The sequence below is a fragment of the Ochotona princeps genome, chromosome 11 (assembly GCF_030435755.1).
Source record: "Ochotona princeps isolate mOchPri1 chromosome 11, mOchPri1.hap1, whole genome shotgun sequence".
Lineage (NCBI taxonomy): Eukaryota > Metazoa > Chordata > Mammalia > Lagomorpha > Ochotonidae > Ochotona > Ochotona princeps.
Window position 1 is genome coordinate 32,708,241 of NC_080842.1, and position 17,801 is coordinate 32,726,041.

The 17,801-nt window shown below is 53.5% G+C and overlaps 2 protein-coding genes and 1 long non-coding RNA gene across 3 annotated transcripts in view; 2 read left to right on the forward strand and 1 right to left on the reverse strand.

Annotated features, from left to right (window-relative positions):
• LOC131481385 (uncharacterized) overlaps positions 1 to 1,179 on the reverse strand; it is a 53,795-nt gene extending 52,616 nt beyond the window's left edge. Inside the window, exon 1 of the long non-coding RNA XR_009246274.1 lies at positions 1,005 to 1,179. This is a non-coding gene — a long non-coding RNA (uncharacterized LOC131481385). The remainder of the gene's footprint in view (positions 1 to 1,004) is intronic.
• A 124-nt stretch (positions 1,180 to 1,303) lies between these two features.
• HAND2 (heart and neural crest derivatives expressed 2) lies at positions 1,304 to 4,921 on the forward strand. Its single transcript, XM_004579039.4, has 2 exons — positions 1,304 to 2,821; positions 4,141 to 4,921. Exons 1-2 carry the CDS (start codon positions 2,267 to 2,269, stop codon positions 4,237 to 4,239), a joined length of 654 nt encoding a protein of 217 aa, XP_004579096.1. The 5' UTR covers positions 1,304 to 2,266; the 3' UTR covers positions 4,240 to 4,921.
• Positions 4,922 to 11,905: 6,984 nt separating this feature from the next.
• Positions 11,906 to 17,801, forward strand: part of SCRG1 (stimulator of chondrogenesis 1) — a 116,313-nt gene continuing 110,417 nt past the window's right edge. The window contains exon 1 of the mRNA XM_058669985.1: positions 11,906 to 12,287. The gene's annotated coding sequence lies outside the window, so the exon portion shown is untranslated. The remainder of the gene's footprint in view (positions 12,288 to 17,801) is intronic.

A 17,801-nucleotide genomic window follows, 5' to 3' on the forward strand; every position in this document is an offset into this window, starting at 1 on the left:
TTTCCACACTGAAATCTGCAGAGAGAGATCATTGCGGACACACCAGCCTCTCTGCTCCTGGCCAAGCCTTGGGGTGGAGGGCGATTTCAGCGCTGGCCGGCGACTCTCCTTGCCCCATGGTGCGCCCCAACTCCCCAGACGCGCAAGCTACACGGGCGCCGCGGCCCCGGGTGCCCCGCGGCCCGGTGACTTACTCAAGTAGGGATGCCTTTTTCGTCTTAATGCTTTCAAGATCACCGGGGGCCGGCAGTCTAAACATCCACGAGCCGTCCTCTCGGCCTGCCTCTTAAACGGGTGTTTAATGGTTCCCCTCCGATCACTAAACCTGCTTTCCACAGATGCCCGCTTTTATGGGAGAGGCAAGAATGCAGAGATGTATTTATATGTTTGTTCATAAAAACGGGAAAATAAGTTCGGAACACGCTGTAAAAAATATTCAGTTACTTACCAAACAGACTAGTTAAACCGGAGGGCACACCGATACCGCCCACACCACAGATTCGGGGAACCCATGTGCCCACACTTCGAACCTGCCCGAGGTCTGCGCTGCAGGCTGCTGCCCTGAAGAGCGGCGGAAGGACAGTGACGCTGCCAGACTGGACTGGCCGCCTGGGGGTCTCATGCGAGAGCTCCCACCGTGGCCACAGCTAACAGGAGCCCCCGCCCACACATACCCCCTGCTAAAAACCCACCCAGCTCTGGCAGGGGGTGGGGGAAAGCATGGTGGGTAAGGAAACAGCTCGTCAGGGAGGCGGGCGTTTCCAAGCCGGTGCCAGGTGGAAGAAGCGCCCGGGGCCAGCATCCGCTGAGCGCCGGGGAAGGAGACCGTGCGGACGCCCGCGCCACCCGCCCCTCGGCCCCGGCCCCCCAACACCGAAAGGCAAGAGGCCGCTGCTCCCCTTATCGCTCCTCTTTCCTACAAACCACTTCCAAAAGGACCCTCTGCTGTTTTTTTGGTTTTGTTTTTGTTTTTTAACTAGAAAAGAAAAGAGGAGATACTGTACCTGGTTTGAGATTCTTCAATATTTGAGACGGGGGGGGGAATAAATATTTTAATAGTGAAGCATCTGTTAAACACTTGCATTAACCTCTGCCTGATAAAAACGTTTTTTTAACCCTCCCCCCCTTCGTTTTAATTATCTTATGCTTATGAGGGAGCAGCCAATCCTGGAAGAGGACCTCGGCAATTAGCGACGTGAACATCAAAAAGTTTTATTGCGGAGAGCGCGAAGCGCCGCCCCCGCCGCCCCGGGATTGGCGTGAGGAGCCTCTGACGACATATATTAACCCGAGCAGCCCTAAAGATGTAGCTGTACATGGAGATCTTGCTAGGAAAATCCGCCTGCTCCTGCGTCCAGCCCAGGAAAGCCGCCGCCGCCACCCGGGAGCTCCGTCGGCCACCGCACAGACCAGCTCCGAGAGCCCGAGCAGCGGACGCCGAGCTGCCTTTAGGGCCCCAGGCCCCTGCCCCCCAAAGAAGGAGAGGATCTGAGAAAATGGATGCACTGAGACCTCTCTGAAAACCCGTCGAGAGAGCCCGGGAAGAGCGTGGACACGTTACTCGCAGCCAAAATCACATTCAAGGACCAAAACAACAACCAAAAAAAAAAAAATTCCATTAAAACAATAAGCGCCCAAGAACCCAGATCGGGCTGTGGGGGGAGGGGAAGAGGCGGGAAGGGGAGGGTCGCACGGAGGTAGCTTTGCAGACAGCAGTCGACCCCGCCGCCGCTGCTGCCTCCGCCGCCCCGCAGAACCGGGCTGGCTGCTCCAGCCGCGCCTCGGACTCGTCGGTGGATTCCGGGCTAGGTTCGGCGGCCAGCGGCGCAACCCGGCGTGGAGTCCTGGGACTCCCGCGAAGCCACCTCTCGGGAGCCGGGGCACCTTTGCATGAGCACCAGAGGATCCTGCCTCGGCGCAGCAAACGGGGAAGCAGGAGCCGACGCGCGGGCCTTGGAGCTAGGCGGGAGCCGGCGGTGCCGGCGGCGAAGGCGGCAGCCCAGGGCGCACCGTGCCGGGACCAGCTCGCCGCGCCCCATGGGGAGCCGGCAGCCGCAGCGCTGCTGAGGCAGGCCCGGCTGGCCAGGAGGGGGCCCGGGGCCCGGGCTGCAGCAGCCCCCTCTGCGGCTGCCGAGCCGGCCCGGGCGCCCGGGGATTGGGGGGTGGGGGGTGGGGGAGGACGCGGAGCGCGGAAGCCGAGGCCCGGGTGGAGGGCGCGGCGGGGCTGCGCGCACGCTGGGGCGCGTGGAGGGGCGCGGAGGGCGAGATGAGTCTGGTAGGGGGCTTTCCCCACCACCCGGTGGTGCACCATGAGGGCTACCCGTTTGCCGCCGCTGCCGCCGCCGCCGCCGCCGCCGCCGCCAGCCGCTGCGGCCACGAGGAGAACCCCTACTTTCACGGCTGGCTTATCGGCCACCCCGAGATGTCGCCCCCCGACTACAGCATGGCCCTATCCTACAGCCCCGAGTATGCCAGCGGCGCCGCCGGCCTGGACCACTCCCATTACGGGGGGGTGCCGCCGGGCGCCGGGCCCCCGGGCCTGGGGGGGCCGCGCCCGGTGAAGCGCCGGGGCACCGCCAACCGCAAGGAGAGGCGCAGGACTCAGAGCATCAACAGCGCCTTCGCCGAGCTGCGGGAGTGCATTCCCAACGTTCCCGCCGACACTAAGCTCTCCAAGATCAAGACGCTGCGCCTGGCCACCAGCTATATCGCCTACCTCATGGACCTGCTGGCCAAGGACGACCAGAACGGCGAGGCGGAGGCCTTCAAGGCGGAGATCAAGAAGACAGACGTGAAAGAGGAGAAGAGGAAGAAGGAGCTGGTCAGTACCTGGGACTGGGGGGCAAGCGGGTGGTTAGAGGTTTTTAAAGGATGGGTGCTCCCCCGCCGGCTTCCAGCCGGGCTGAGGAGGCGCATCCAGCATTCTTTGGCTGCGTCCCGCGCCAAGATCGTTTGCACCAGGTTGTGGCAGGGTTGGTTTCCTGCCTTAGGAGATGGGGGAGGGCGTCTGCAGAAGGAGATCTTAGGATCCAGGATTTTCCCACTCCCGCCCCCCGTGATCGCTGCTCCACTGGGCACTGGGGTCCAAGCCTTGCTTGTCCCCATCCCTGCTCTGGGCCACGTCGGGCCCCAAACCCTGATTCCGTATCCGTTAGAGCTTTTACTTGCCCTCCAGATCAGTCTTGCTTTCTAAAGTAACTCGCCTCAAAGTTCTGCATTCGGATTATTTCATTGTGGAGCTGGTTGCAGAACGAGGCTGTCGCGGATTCCGAGCTCTAGAAGAATTTTCTGCTGGTTCTTACGGCTGTGACCGGAGGTGTAAAGGTGCATAGAAAAGAAGCACTTTTAACCTCAAAATACAATTCCAGTGTTTCTTTGGTTGTGACGTAAAGATGCAGTTTACCACACTAAAATGTTCCCTGGATATTTCCAGTTTTAGTTAAAAGAGCCTGCACATTTTTTTAAAGCAATAATATAAATGGGACAGTGGCTATTGTTAGTAAGATTCAACTGCATGCCGGCTGGTTAGGAGTCCTACCAAGTACCCAGAAGCCTGTGGCACTCCGGACAGTGCTACCTCCACGAAGGGCCTGGGAAATCATTCCATTTGTTGAGTTCTTGGGGGCCTAGGGTCCTTGGTCACCAGTTGGTGACCTTGAAAATAACAGGAAATTTTCCAGGTATTGCAGGAGAGTCAGTACTGGGCCCGAGGCTGAGGCCCAGGCCACAGCTGCCAGGCCTGCCTGCACCCCATTTTTCCTACCACATGGATCTGGGATTGCTATTGAAAACAGAGAAGCCAGATTTAGAGCCGACTCCCCCCCCCCCACCTCTACATCTGGAGTTAGAAACAAGGCCCCCAGCTCCTCCATAAACGACTGGAAAACGGTCGGTTGTTTATAAACTTGCCCATCCGGTAGTTGAGCCTTTCGGCAGAGAGGCCTCCGTGGGAGCCAGGGCAGCATAGCCCTTGCTAGATTTTCTGCAGGGGCTGCTAACGGAGAAACATCCACCCACCGGTCTCTGAGTCTCTGAGACTTTCCTCCTTACAGCCCAGGAAGTACTAGGGTGACTTGGGAGCAGGTACCCTCTCTGAATTTCTCTTTCCACTCTTCTCACCCTCGCCTCCTCCCTGCCCAGAATGAAATCTTGAAAAGCACAGTGAGCAGCAACGACAAGAAAACCAAAGGGCGGACGGGCTGGCCGCAGCACGTCTGGGCCCTGGAACTCAAGCAGTGAGGAGGAAGAGGAGGTGGCGGAGAGAGTGAGTGAGCCGGAGCCAGGGTGCCAGACACAGACCCAGGACTCCGGGCGAACCCTCGGCACTCCGCTCTGAGGACTCCTCGCATTTGGAATCATCCGGTTTATTTATGTGCAATTTCCTCCCCCCTCCTTTTTCCCCCCCCCCACCTCCTTTGACACATCTGCTCCCAGCCTCCCTTTCAAAAAAACAAAGTGGATATTTGAAGAAAAGCATTCCATATTTTAACATAAAGAGGACATGCGTGCGTGGTAAGGGATCCCATTGTCCAGTATATTCTCTCTGTGTGAATGTTTCCTCTTGGCTGTGTAGACACCAGCGTTACCCTTTCCCACCCACCCAAGCCCTTCCAGATAAAGACAGCAAACACTAGTGCCTATGTGAAGTGTATCTTTAATATTTGGCCTTTGGATATAAATATTCCTGGGGATTATAAAGTTTTATTTTAAAGCAGAAAGCAGGGCCGCTAACATTTCCATTGGGGTCAGCAGCTAGCGCTGTCCCTTCATCTGTGAGTGTTCCTTCTTCAAAGATGTTTCCAACAGCTACTTGTTTTGTGCACTTCCGTCCTCTAAAACTTAAGTGGAATTTAATTAATATTGAAGATGTAAACGTTGTAAGTATTCAATAAACCACTGTGTGTGTTTTTTTTTTACAAAACCCTAATCTTTTAATGGTTGATACCTCAAAGGAGTTTTGAAAAGAATGCTGTTATACTTGTTTTCATAATATTTAAAATATTCAGAAGTAAACTAAATTATCAGAATGGCCTCTAACTTTATTTGAAGGAGTCACTAGTTCCTATCCATCAGGGTGACCTGAGTCCTGGGCAGGACCAGGAGGTGCTCTTCCAGGCAGGAATGTTGGGTGAAAAGTCTGTCCTGGGACCTGAGCCCTAGCCCAGTGGCTGCGTCCCTCTGGCTGCAGCCAGCAGACCTGTGAGTGGTACATAGAAACAGGTCTGCATCAAAACCTCCTTCAGCTCAGCCAGAGTCAGCTGAAAGGGTCCTCCTCTTCCTCCAGTCAGCCAAATGTCCTGGTACTGGGTTTTTGTTTTCACATTGTTTTTTCAACATAAGGAAGTGTGAGAAGGATTCCAGGCGGTATCTTGGTATCATGCTGCAGCAATTGGGCTAGGTGTTGAATTCAGAATACAGGCCTTTGCTCTACAGGGAAAGACAGGGGCTGGGGTAGGGAGAGGAGAGAGGAGAGAAAAGGAGAAAGGAGATTCATGTGTAATCTAGTTGGGAGGATTCTCATCCCAGCTTGCAGGGGTAGAATGGAAGACTTTGGGAAAAAGCCCATGATTAGGTAACAAGGAATTTCACATCAAGTAAGAAATCGCGAACAAGACCACAAATTTAAGAGGGGAGGGCAAGGAGCAAGATAGATTTACCAGCTACCAGCAACTCAATATCAAGAGGTGGCACAGTGGTGGCACAGCCCAGGGAAGCCACTAGCACCTCCCACAGCTACCGGATGCCGGGACTACCGGGTTTGCATCTCCCCCGGTCCCGCACCTCCAGGATGCAGGTCCCCTTCCCCCCCACCTTGGTGACCTTGGCTGGAGCCTGAAGCTCTGTTCTAGGAAAGGCGAGAATGCCAAGTGCGGAAAAGGATGGACTCTGCAGGCAGGCTGGGGGAGGGAACCCAGGCAAGGAAGGAGAAAGGTGAAGCGTATTAAAAAGCCGGTTGTCTCGCGAAACCCCACGTGTGTAAATCTGGTGTTGGAGAGTCTTCCCACAGGGCTTCCGCTACGGAACCCACCCTCGGGTTGATGTTTGCACCTCGGCTGGGGGCGCAGTCCCTGCTCGGTTATCCTGGGGGTTGCCCCCTCCTGTCTGGTGCCCACTCTGACCTCGCCGCCGGTTGCAGACCTAATCAGACTCGCCAAGGGCGAATTGGCAAGTTCCCGGGGACAGACCAGCAAGTGGCTCTGCGGACTTTTGCGGGCAGCTGACAACGTGAGGGCGAGGGGTTAGAACAACTCGGCCAAAGCGATCTGAACTTTCTCCCCTCGGGTCAGCAGGCCCTGGGCCGACCTGGTGGGCGCGGGGCTGTGTTTACAGACACTTGCCTTTTGTTTATAGCACTGGGGGTGGGGGAAAAGGAGGCACGCCCTGGTTTTCTGTTGCGCTCTGGATCCTCGCGAGAGACTCCCGCCCTCTCCTGCGTCCTGCTGCCTGGAAGAAAGGAGTCTACCGAAGCGTTGAACAGTGTCAGCCTGAGATTCGAAAGCTTGCCCAGGGAGTTCTCTTCACTGTACGTTTGCCCGTGCCCTCTCAGACAGAAGCTGTGCGCCAGCCAGGCCTTCACGCATTTCTTTTAAGTTAACCTTTCTTTTGGCCTGTTAAACACCAAAGGGAACCAAAAACACGTTGGCGCACCGACGCTGTGGAACAGCTTGCTATTACACACGCTTTTAAATCAGCGCTGCAGACACCCAGCCTCTTTGACCGGAGCCAGGCGCTGCCTGCCTCTCTCTCCCCCGGCTGCCTGCTTCCTCCAGCCCAGCAGCTTCAGACCCCGCCACCCGAAACCCCAACCGTCCGAAAACCCCGTAGACCCCACACTCCAGCCAGAGGAAAACCCGTCACACCGACCCACACGCGGCCAAGCCCCCTAATGGGACGTTCACGCCGACTGACCAGGCACTTCTTACCCGCAGGACATCCCTTGCTACCCACGTCTCAGCTGCCAGGACGGCCCAAGCTCCCAGCTCTCCCAGGCACTCAACATCCCTGCCCCACGCTGTCAAATCCTGGGTGGAGAGACATGAATGGCGTGATAGGGCGGCGGCAGAGGGGGGGGGGTTCTTTCGTGTTCCAGAAATACTCTTTTCTGCGCACTTTCGTCCTTCAAAAAAAAAATTTCCATAGCTCCTGCTTGAAAAGCCTCCGTTTTAATTGCTCGGATAATGTGGTCGCTGCCATTTTGTTAAGAGCAATCACTCCTGCAGCGAAATCACAAGCCTTCTAGACAGGCCGGAGCCGACAAAAATGTAGGATTTGACGTTAAAAGCTAAATGGGAAGCTGGGGCGGCGTAAGGTAAATTGATGGTAGATCTGGCTGTCAGGGCTCGGCCCCAGACCGCCGCGCAGGCGGAGAGCTTGATAACCCCGGAGCCCCCGCGGGGCCAGCGCTTGGCCGCTGGAGGAGTGTGTGTGTGTGTGTGTGTGTGTGTGTAGTGCTGGTGCTTCTGCAAACCCGTTATGCGCTTGCGAAGGAATTTGGGGAACTCTATCGACGGGTGCCCCAACACACTCTTCACTTCCAGTCGTAGTTTTCGAGGAGTTTAGACTCCCCAGCCAGGGCCTTGACAGCTGCTGGAAGGGCCTTTTCAGGCCATCAGGCTGGAATAACCGCAAGGCCACTTGGGGCTCTTGGGACTTTCCAAATCCGTCGAGGCTGGGGGGTGGGGAACAGGTGAGCCGGGAGGCCAGAGAAGGCGGGAAAGGAGAGCTTCCCGGCCCAGGCGCCAAGATCAGGTGTGGGAGGACCAGGAGTCCTGCTTCTTCTCCCCACTTTGAAACCAATGGAACCTTGCAGCAGAGGGTCGCTTCTCATTCCGCTTGGAAAGCGCGCGACAGGAGGATGGAGGGTGACTCATTTCTCTCCCCTCGCTTACCACGGCTCTGGTCCCTACCTGGGACTGATGAGGATCCTGGAACTACTGTCATCTGGCTTAAGGTATTAGGAGAGTTGAGTGCAGGCGGAATTCGCAGCAAAGAGGCCTGGAATTCCTTCCCTGTCTCAAGCTTCGCAGAGGGAACCCGGGCCCAGTGGCGAAGCCCGGGGTGAGTATGCAACAGCCCTAAACGAACGTTTTGCATTGCTGCTTTTATAAAGCGCGGGAAAATGCTTTCTTACTCCTGGTGCTAAAACCAAACGTGGTTACTAGGGCGGAGCGCGCTTCGTGGTTTTCTCTTCGTGCCGTCTTAAAGTCGGCCTGCCCAGAATGCCTTCTGCGCGTCCACATTTAGAAAAGGGAGTGGCCCGGGCTGCCCAGACGGGCAGGGTTTGGAAGGAGGCTTCTGGCGAGGTCCAGGTCGAAGGCTGTAGGTGGACCTGGCGCTGCCCGCCTTTCCAACGTCTGTTGACCACTTCCTCCAACCTACCCGGCTCCTACGGTTCGGCTTGAGGAAGGGGCGCTAACAAGCCCCCTGCACACACAGGACTCCTAGTCCTTACGAACCCACTGACCCCTGTGAGACAAAAACCCTAGAAGCGGAGCTCGGATTGGAGCGCAGCTGGACGCACCGGCACCCTCCCCCACCCCCCCAGCTGCTGCTTGCAATGAAGCGCTGCTGTGTGGGTTAGGCTTACACCGGGTGGAGGAATGGGGAAACAGTTCCAGGAAAGGAAACCAAGCCCGCGTTTCCGGGGGCCGGCCTGTTGCTACCGCACGTCGCCCACCACCCCGCAGCCGCGTCACGCACACTGCCGCACCACTGTCTGCCCAGCTCTGGTTTAGCCTAAGTCTGCGGGGTGGCTGCTGCCTGTCCGGCCGTGGGAGACTACAGCGCAGTAGGTATCTGACTTGCCAGTTAAATGTCTCTCCTTCGTCTCCTTGCTCCACCCAGCCGGTGTTAGTTCGCATCCAGGATCGCGCCCCCTGTCGCTCCCCCAAAATCGGCCACCGCCATACACCCTTCCCCGCCCCCCGCAACTCCCAACCCGACCCTACACGCGCATTCCCTTCAAATTCTCCCGGCATTTGGGCCGCTTTGATGATCAGATGGTAGAGTCCTGATTACAAATTTATTCCCGGCCGCTCTGTCCGCCTTTATCTCCGCTATTAGGGACATCTGGGAGTGATTAACACCGCGCCCGCGCCCGCTGCGCTTGCCTATCTCGCCCCGGCGGGGCCCAGAGGCTGGCTGACGTCAGGGCAGACGGCTCGGAGCCACCCCAACCGACTTGGGTGTAATCGGCCGCCGCGCGGCCAAGTCCTGCCTGGCCCAGGCCGCTGGAACGCACCGCCCGCCTGCTCGCGGACACTTTCTAAATGTGCATTTAAACCCATTTTGTTTTTTCCTGTTTGTGGTAAGGAGGGGCTTATTAACGTTTCTATTGCCCCCTACCCACTTTAAAATTGCCATCTCTTTGCACCGTCTGGCGCGTTCCACCAGAAAAAAAATATCCTCCCACTAGCAGTCCTGAGCGCCAGGCGCTATCCCTGTGACAGGGCGCTCTTCTCCATCAACAGCTGCGGCTACCAGTGGCTGTGCCAGTGCTAGCCCGCGACGTGGGGCTGTGCCCGCCGCAGGAACCTACAACCTTGGGGCAAAATAGTGGGAATTTCGCCCCCAGCAGAGACCCAGCGGAAACTGATTAGAGAATGGGGGTGATTCTAGCGTCCACTATCTTTCCACCTGCTGTTAAAGCCCGCCTAATGGATCCCGGTAGCTGAGGCCCCAGAAGTCCTTTCTTCCTCTTACTTCACCCCGCCCCCACTCCTAGGACAAATCCCGAGGCTTTCCGGGTGTCCTAATGTTCAGAATAAAAGCTGCTTATGTTTGTATAAAGCCTGGGTGAGCAATTACAAGTCCCTAGGGCTCTAATGCTGGTGTCCTGCTCTTTCCTGGGTGCTAGGATCAATGGCACACTTGAAACCTTTAGGTGGGAGCTCTACACTCCCAGGAGAACTTGTCAAGTTACAAATTCAACCCCGCTATTCTATCAACTTGTTCTGCTTCAAGTCAGTTCTGAGTCAAGTCAGGGACTTGCCATTTTTAAAAGTTCTCCAGCAGACTCTTGACTTGAGACCAACCCCCCCAACACACACACACACACTACCACCAAGAACTCTCTCTGCCCCAGGGAAACATTGCACCTTTGTAGATAGAGGTGGTTTTATCAAGGGTAGGGACGGGAACGCAGAGGCCTGTATTAGAATGTTTTAAGGATAAAACCTCCCCTATAATAAGTCAGCCCTACACCTTGATGTAACCCCATGACAAGAAGATTGGAAACAACCCCAGAAGGTGCTATTTCTGCACAGAGTGTAAAGGATAAACTGAATGTTTCATCAGACACTACTGTGAACTCAGGACAATGAAACCAGTTGATGACTTGAACGGAGGGATGGGGCAATGCAGGGTGGACAGGGGCGGGGACAAACTGAAAATCCAGTAGAGAAACACATTTGGTTTCATGTTGACTCCACCTCAGTCCCCTGAGGCAGCTCTAACACAGGACTCCAGAGGGTCTTGATGTGAGCAGAAAGGGAGTTTCCTAAGTCAGGGGAAATGTCCCGGTGACAGCGGTGACAGTGTGGCTCCCCTCCCACCCACACACCATCCTCTGCCGAAGAGAAAGAAACACTGTGCTTGGACTGAGAACGAGGTTTTTGCAAATTACATGTTAATAGCCCCAGTACTCTGGCCTATGGGAGCCTTCAGAGGGGAGAGGGCAGAAGCGGCTACACAAAGCAGTTTTCTATGATGCTTTAATCAGGGAGTCTACTTAGGCAAATAACCAGAATCAATTAGACCACTCAGAAACAAACAACAAAATCCACATCATTTGTGTCTATGATACATTTCTTCTCAGAGTATAAATAAACTTGTGTTCAGATTGGATGGGATGAATCAGCACGGGCCACAGGCCCAGAGAGTTCCGGTGTCTATTTCTGAGCAAAGCAGACACGTAGACTTTCAGGCAGCTAAACACTTTCTGAAAAGAATCAGTCTCCTCCCCCAAGTAACACCAGTTGCTTCTCAAAGAATGATGCTCTTGCAGGCCAATCATGAACAACCCAGACACAAGCAACTCCGTGCTTCCCCATGACCAGAAGGAGTGTTTCAAAATAGAATTCATTGTTGCACCAAGTCATCTTCCAGTCCCTTGGTGACCAAGGACAAGTGAGGGAGACATTCAGCAAAGGCATGCCGTTGGCTGTTCCGCTTGCCGCAATGCTGTAGAACACACTGCGGTAAGGAGCAGAGGAGAGAGCTTCCAGCCGGCATTAACTAACTGCACTACCAACAGAAGAGGCCCCCAAAGCACAGTATTAAAAGAGCAGGGAAACTAACCTTTCTAGAAAGACAGAAGCCGAGGCCCACTGACCTCTCTGCAGCTTCCCTTTCATTAGTTTGAAGTGGGTTGTGAGCATCACTGCCTGGGACTGGCTTTTACTTGTTTTTGGTTTTGGGGGGTTTTGTTTTGTTTTGTTTTGCCTTTGGGTTGAGGCAGCAATTTTGCTTTTGTTTTTGAAAAAGGAAAAACCTGAAAATGCAACCTAAGTTTGTAGCTAGTACTTATTTTACTGGGGGGGAGGAATGGGGATGGAGGGCGTGGCGGCCAGGCCGCCTGACCATGGCCTTGGCTTTGTAAATCTGGTTTTCATATTCTCGCTCAGTAATCACCCAAAGTCATAACTGTCTCTGAAATTATTCATTAAAGTCATTTTCAGGGATTCTCACAGGATGACTCTTTTACGTTTATGATCTTCTGAGAGCAGTGACATCAGCCTCTGTCTTTTCCGCTTTTAATTGATGGGCTGGGTAGAGCGGCTGTGTGCGTGGGGAGGGGCGGGCCGGGGGTGGAATCCGCTGGCCGCTCGGCTCCCGGCGCGGTCAGCTGAGCTCGGGCGCGCAGACATCCTTTGATTAAGGAGGGTATTTCGGGGAGTGCAGCCTGTGCGGAAGATCACGGCTGTGCCCTGTGGTGCTGTCAGCAGTGACACATCCCAGATGGGGCCGCTACTGTATAGCAGATTGAGTTTCTCAGCAGAAAACTCACCCTTCCTCCTAAACGTCTTCAAAAACCTTCTCCAGATACTGCAGGTCGCTTCGTGTGAAACTGAAAACGTCCAACCCCAAGTTGGTTTTGAGTGCTTGTGTGTATGTTAGAATTTTTTTTCCCCTTCCTCTTCTTTTTTTCCCTGCACTTCCTCCTCTGCTGAGCATCTCCGACTGGCAAGGGTACGCGGCTGCTGGCGGAGTCGATGGGGAGGGCCTGGGGGCTAGCGTTCGCCCGACTCACAGCGCCAAGCCGACTACACAGCCCCGAAGGCAAGCCGGTGGGTAAGGGCGCGGGGTCCAGGGCGCGGTGGCATCTGTCGGGCGAAGGGGTGGACCGCGGGGCCGAAAGCTTTGAGGCAGAGACCAGGAGAAGCTGGTGGGGGTGGGGCACCAAGGCCGAGGCACGGGGTATCCCCATCTTTCTCCCTGCCTCCCTCCCTCCCTCACTGCTGAGCAACTGAGAAAGCTGACTGGGATCAGGGAAGGTCTGGGGCGGGGATAGGAAGGCTGACTGGACCCCCAGGGACGCAGTGGGGTGCTTGATGGGGAGACGCGGGGCTACGGAGACTGGATCCCCAGCCCTGGCGACCTCCCAGGTGAGACCCACGTTTCTGTATAATGCCTCTTGGCCAGTTCGTGTTCCTCGGCGCACGTTGGCTTGGAAACGATTGCCGAGCCAGAAACTTTTGGCTTGATTTTGACCCTGAAAACGCGCCGCACCCGAATTTACAGACTTTTTAGGCCCCACCCATCCCTGTCCCGTCGGTCCTGACTGCGGATCCTAGTGTGATCCCGAGGGCGTAAAAATAAAAAACAAAACCACCGAGGAACCAGAAGGGGAGGAACCTAGACGGTGAGAGGTTTACATTTCGTCTTCAAACTTCCCCCCACTCTGGCAGCGAACGTGCCCTACTCCAGCACCCCGCTCCGGGGGAGGGCGGGCCGCAGAAAATCTCTAGAGTGTTGCGTTTACAACGGAGCCTCTAGGGAGAAAGGCGAGAGGGAGTTAAAAACAAAACAGCCTCTGGCCGAGGTCTGGGAGGCTGCGCCTTCTGGTGTCCCGCTGCCGGCTGTCCGGCTCTGCGCCCTGGGCCTGAACCCCAGCTAGTTCAGGGGTGCAGGGTTGCAGCACCCCCCCCCCCTCCGACTCGTTCTTCCTTCTCCCTGAGCCTTGCCCTGCGTGTGCGGGTCGTTACTGTAGAAGATCTCCAGTCCAAATTCAGGTGACAACTAGATGCCTCCGTGTTGATGCTTTCCAATCTGCCCTCTCTCAAGACTCGTTTTTAAAATAAAAAAAAAAAAAAATAGGACCAGCAGGCCTATTTTGTGTCAACAACAACCAGGTCACACAAGTTTTCCCTTCGGTTTGTTTAATGGACTGGGTAAATGTGTATAGTTGATTGCAGTTCTGGAACACAATCTGATGGGGTGGGGCTCTGACGGCTTTGCTACATCCTCCTGTGCCCCCTACCCCTGCCAATCTAGCAGGTTTTGTTTTGTTCCCCCACTCCCATTCCTCCCTCCGTTATCAGATAAAACGGCAAAAACCACAGAAAAGCAACACACGCTGGATTTCAAAACTCCCGCTCGCCTGCTCGAGAAAGCAGCCTTTATTTTCATTGCCTGTGCGTGCTGGATGCAAGTGTTTTATTTTGATTTTTTTTTTCTTGTACCCATATGCCTTGTAAAAGGTTCCTGTGCACGGGCCGCCCCCCCTCTGATGACCACAGGGCCTTGCTTCCAGACCGCAGTCCCCACCACCCGGTTTTAAGCCAGCGCCTGGAGCCGGGGTGTAATTGTGACCCCGCCCGAGGCGGGAGCCTCCCGCGGGGACGGTGGGCCCGGCCGGCGTGCGGGGCCGGACCTCCCAAGTGGTGGCCCAGGCACCAGGAGCCTCGTGTTTCTCGGATTCCCTCGCCTCCTCCCTCGCCCTCCCCTGCGGACTCTGCTAGTTTGTCCTAGGATCCCTTACCCTGCTTAGCTACTGAGCCCTCCACTTTTCTGTGTTTTTCCCCTCTGGACTTTTACCTCTCCAGCATCTGATTACGGCTCCCTCAGTCGCCTTTACTTGGAAATCCCAGATCCAGAGAAGACGCACGGGCGGGATCCGGGGTGAGGCTTGGGCCCCTCGGCGTCGCGGCCGAGTCGGACCGGCGCGCTCCTGCGTAGCGTCAGAGCGAGGGGTAATTTACCTTCCCTGGGCGTCTGTCAATATGACTGATTTCCACAGGGGTCAAAAAGCCCTTCGCCGGCAGTCCATCTCTGAGCGTTCTCTTATGCGGTAGACTCAGCCGGTTGTTTTGTTTCCAGCCCTAGAAATAAATACTCTGGGAGGCATCCCTGCCAGGGCAGCCGGAGAGGAGCGCAGGAATATACACAGTGTCAGTTACGGGCAGTTTTCCTTGAACTACAAACTGTGATTGGGCTTAAACGACAGCGACCCGCGTGCCTTTTAATATACAGTCCCTAATTCGTCGTTGCTACCAAAGCTTGCTGTAGAAACAGAAATACCGACGTGAAGGAAACAATTACCTCCTCAGTTCTCTTGTCGCGTGCTAGTGCCGATTGAAACATTTTGGCCGCGTCTTGGGGTGTGATTGAAACTTGGGGTATGCGTGCGTCTTGATAAACTGGCCTGGTCAGATAGTATATTATTCGAGTGGTGCTCTGTAATAGTTTTGAAACCGCCACCGACTTCGAGGTGTGAATCCACACCGTGGAGTGAAACACGCCTTGGGCCTCGTCCTAGGCAGCAGACTTACTCGTAGCAAGGCTACAAGAAACCACAGCGGCTGCAGAGTCAGAGCGATTGCTCTCCAGGAGGTCCTCCCGAGTCCAGTCCGGACTGAGGGCAGAGAGGAGAACTCCCCCCTGGGGGCACTCAACGGGGCTTCCTGGGTGCGGGAGGTCGACCTCTCCTCATCCATCTGAGCATCTAGAAGTGAAAGTCCTAAAACAAACCATTTCCCTCCCAACCAAGCTCAGAAACTGAGGCGCCAAATTAATGAACTGCCCCGACCTAAGTTCTTCAACTGAGGTATGTGGGAGGGAGACACATTGGCTCTTTCCCCACCCCTTCTCCTGGCCTTTGGAACTGGGATCGTTAGGATCTGCAGTGGGACCCACAGAAAACCCAGAACCTATAAAGTGAAGCGGAAGCTTTGGAAAAGCTCCAGGAGAGAGCGGCCTCAACTCCCCAGGCTCTGTCCGCTAGCACGCCAGACCCCCCTCCCCGCACCGCCCAACCTGCGTACCTGTGCTGCCAATCCCGGTGCGGGCACGTGCATACACACACACACACACACACACACCTCGTCTTCTCTCATCTGTTAGTGCATTTATGACCTCATGAAAGTATATCCTTTAGGGAAAAGACTGTCTATAAACTTGAAATATGAAGAACCCGCTTGGATATTCCCATTCCAGACCAGGCCCCATCTTGAATTCCCCCAGCCCCCTTCTCAGGACAAACACTTTGGCTACTTCTATTGCTTTTACAATAACCTGGTTATTCTTCAAAAAGAAGACAATTGGTTCTACATGACTTCTGTTCATTCCCTGGAGGAGAGAAGTCTCCAAGATACATCTTTACTTAGGGGAAAGGAGTGGATAATTTTACTTTCTATCTATCCTTTGTCATCTTTGAAAAACCCTGGCACCATATGTTCCAACTACTGCAAACAGCTGGGAAAACCAAGGGCTCTTTCAACTCCCTTTGGTTTCCTTCCTGCCCCACAGTCCTTCCCTACCTCTCCCCCCCAACACACACACACACACACACACACACACACACACACCACACACAGAGCCACGGTTTTGTGTCTCACAAATATCAACCCTTCTTTGCCCTGGTCATTCTCTGAATTCTCTCCTAGCTTCCAAAATAACTGAGGCCCCCTTGTAGCTCTCATAGTTAACCACCTGCTTTTGCAGGGAAAGGTGATCTAATTCTGGGTTGCAGGGAGAGATCTGTTTACAACACAAACTTGTAGAGATTATTCCCTGTGCGGGCTTCCATGTGCTATTCTTTTAAGTAAAGGAGTTTTTAAAGTCTCTTTCATTTTGCAACTTGACCTTCGCCATGAAAGTGGTGTAAGTTGTTTACTAGCAGTGACTGTGGACAGGAAAAGCTGCAGGAGACATAAACATCAATACTAACCCAGAAACTGTATGCTAGGGTGGGGACAGATCTGTCTATTTGCAGATTTCTTGAAAAGCGAAAAGCAGCAGCAGTTCTAACTATAAAATCTTTTTCTCATCCAGGGACCATGTAATTACCTGAGGATGTATTACTCAACTCCTCGCTTAACTGATGATCCCTTTTCTTTGAGCTTATGTCACCAAGAGAGCTTATTCTCTTCTTCTTTTCATAAAGTAAAACTTAAAAACCAAGAAATCTTCTGAGCGCAGTTAGCCTAACAAGACTTTTTCATCTTGTGAAGGTGTTGGAAAAAGAGCAAGGTGTTTACCCCGCCCTGAGTGGCACAAGAAGATGAAGAGGGGGAGTACTCTGAGCAAGAGCCTTTTCTAGGAATGAGTCTTGCCCTCCTTGTGCAAGAAGCAATTTCCAAACATCTATTAGAAAATCCACTCCTTTTAACCTGTGTTCTGATTTAACGCTTCTGCATGCAGTTCCATGTTGCTAGCCAGTTCCATGTTGCTAGCTATTCAACTGAAGGAAGGCACAAAGGGGTTCAGACCCCCAAGTGCTTCCTCTAAAGCCTACTTCTGCATAGAAATGTTTTCTGGTCAAATTTCCAACTTGGAACAAAACAAAACATGTATTCCATCTATCAGTCCTATAAATATCGGTCCATAATATCTAAACAATTTTTCCTTAAATGTGCTAGAATGCCTAAATATACTTCATCTATTATCTCTCATTATCTCCTGATCAGATTAATTTCTAATGAGTAGGCAGAACATTCTCCCAGTTCAAAATTACCCACAATGTACATGTTAAAGTCTCTCTAGTTGCTTCCCTCTCTACTATTCACTCGTGTGTGTGTGTGTGCGGTCATGTGCATGAATGCATTTTCTCTGAACTTCTAATGCTGGGAAAATGAATACAAGTTCTATGGTTCTAGAAAAGTGCAGGTACTCCAGCTGTAGCTATTCTGCTGATGTGAATGGATGGCTGATGAATTCCCAGGAAACTTTGAAGAGGCTCATATCAAATACAAGCTGTACAGGGTGTGAGATGGCTCCTAAATGCAAGTTAAAATATATGAGAAAGAAAGACAGGGGCACATGCACAACAAATAATCCTTGAAGCTCCACATTTGATTGTCTTCTCTCAGCAACTGGAGCCAAAGAAAAAGCAAAGGCAGAGGAAGGTAGGGAAGAGAAGCCAGTAGAAAGACTGGAGTTATCTAGAAACCTGAGGATCTGGCCCACAACTTTTGGTGTGCTTTCCCCTCCAACTCAAGTTCAAAAGGATTTCATTTTTATACATCAAGCAAATGATGTATAATGTTTCTCCTAATATCAGAGATTTTTCATTTCCAGCTTGTACACAATTTCTAACAGTGATTAATGAAACAGCAGCCATGGAAAAATACACATTTTTTCCATGAAAAAAACAGAGATGAATGCTATAATGTAATAAGTAGCATGCACACTGGATATCTTCTAGTATTCTGTCCTTTACAATTCAATAAGAGGTGAAGATAGAGCCAGAGATGATCGCTTCCCATGTAATCATGATGCGCTCCTTGCAAAGGTTTGGGGGTCTTTCTCCCCTCTCTCCACCCCAGAGTATTCATACCTGAGGATATTGTTAGAGAAGAGAG

Bases quoted from the DNA above. Each gene is read 5' to 3' on its own strand.
- HAND2 (XM_004579039.4), top strand. From the start codon at position 2,267: ATGAGTCTGGTAGGGGGCTTTCCCCACCACCCGGTGGTGCACCATGAG. The intron at 2,822-4,140 runs GTCAGTACCTGG...CTCCCTGCCCAG, and splicing joins AGAAGAGGAAGAAGGAGCTG to AATGAAATCTTGAAAAGCAC.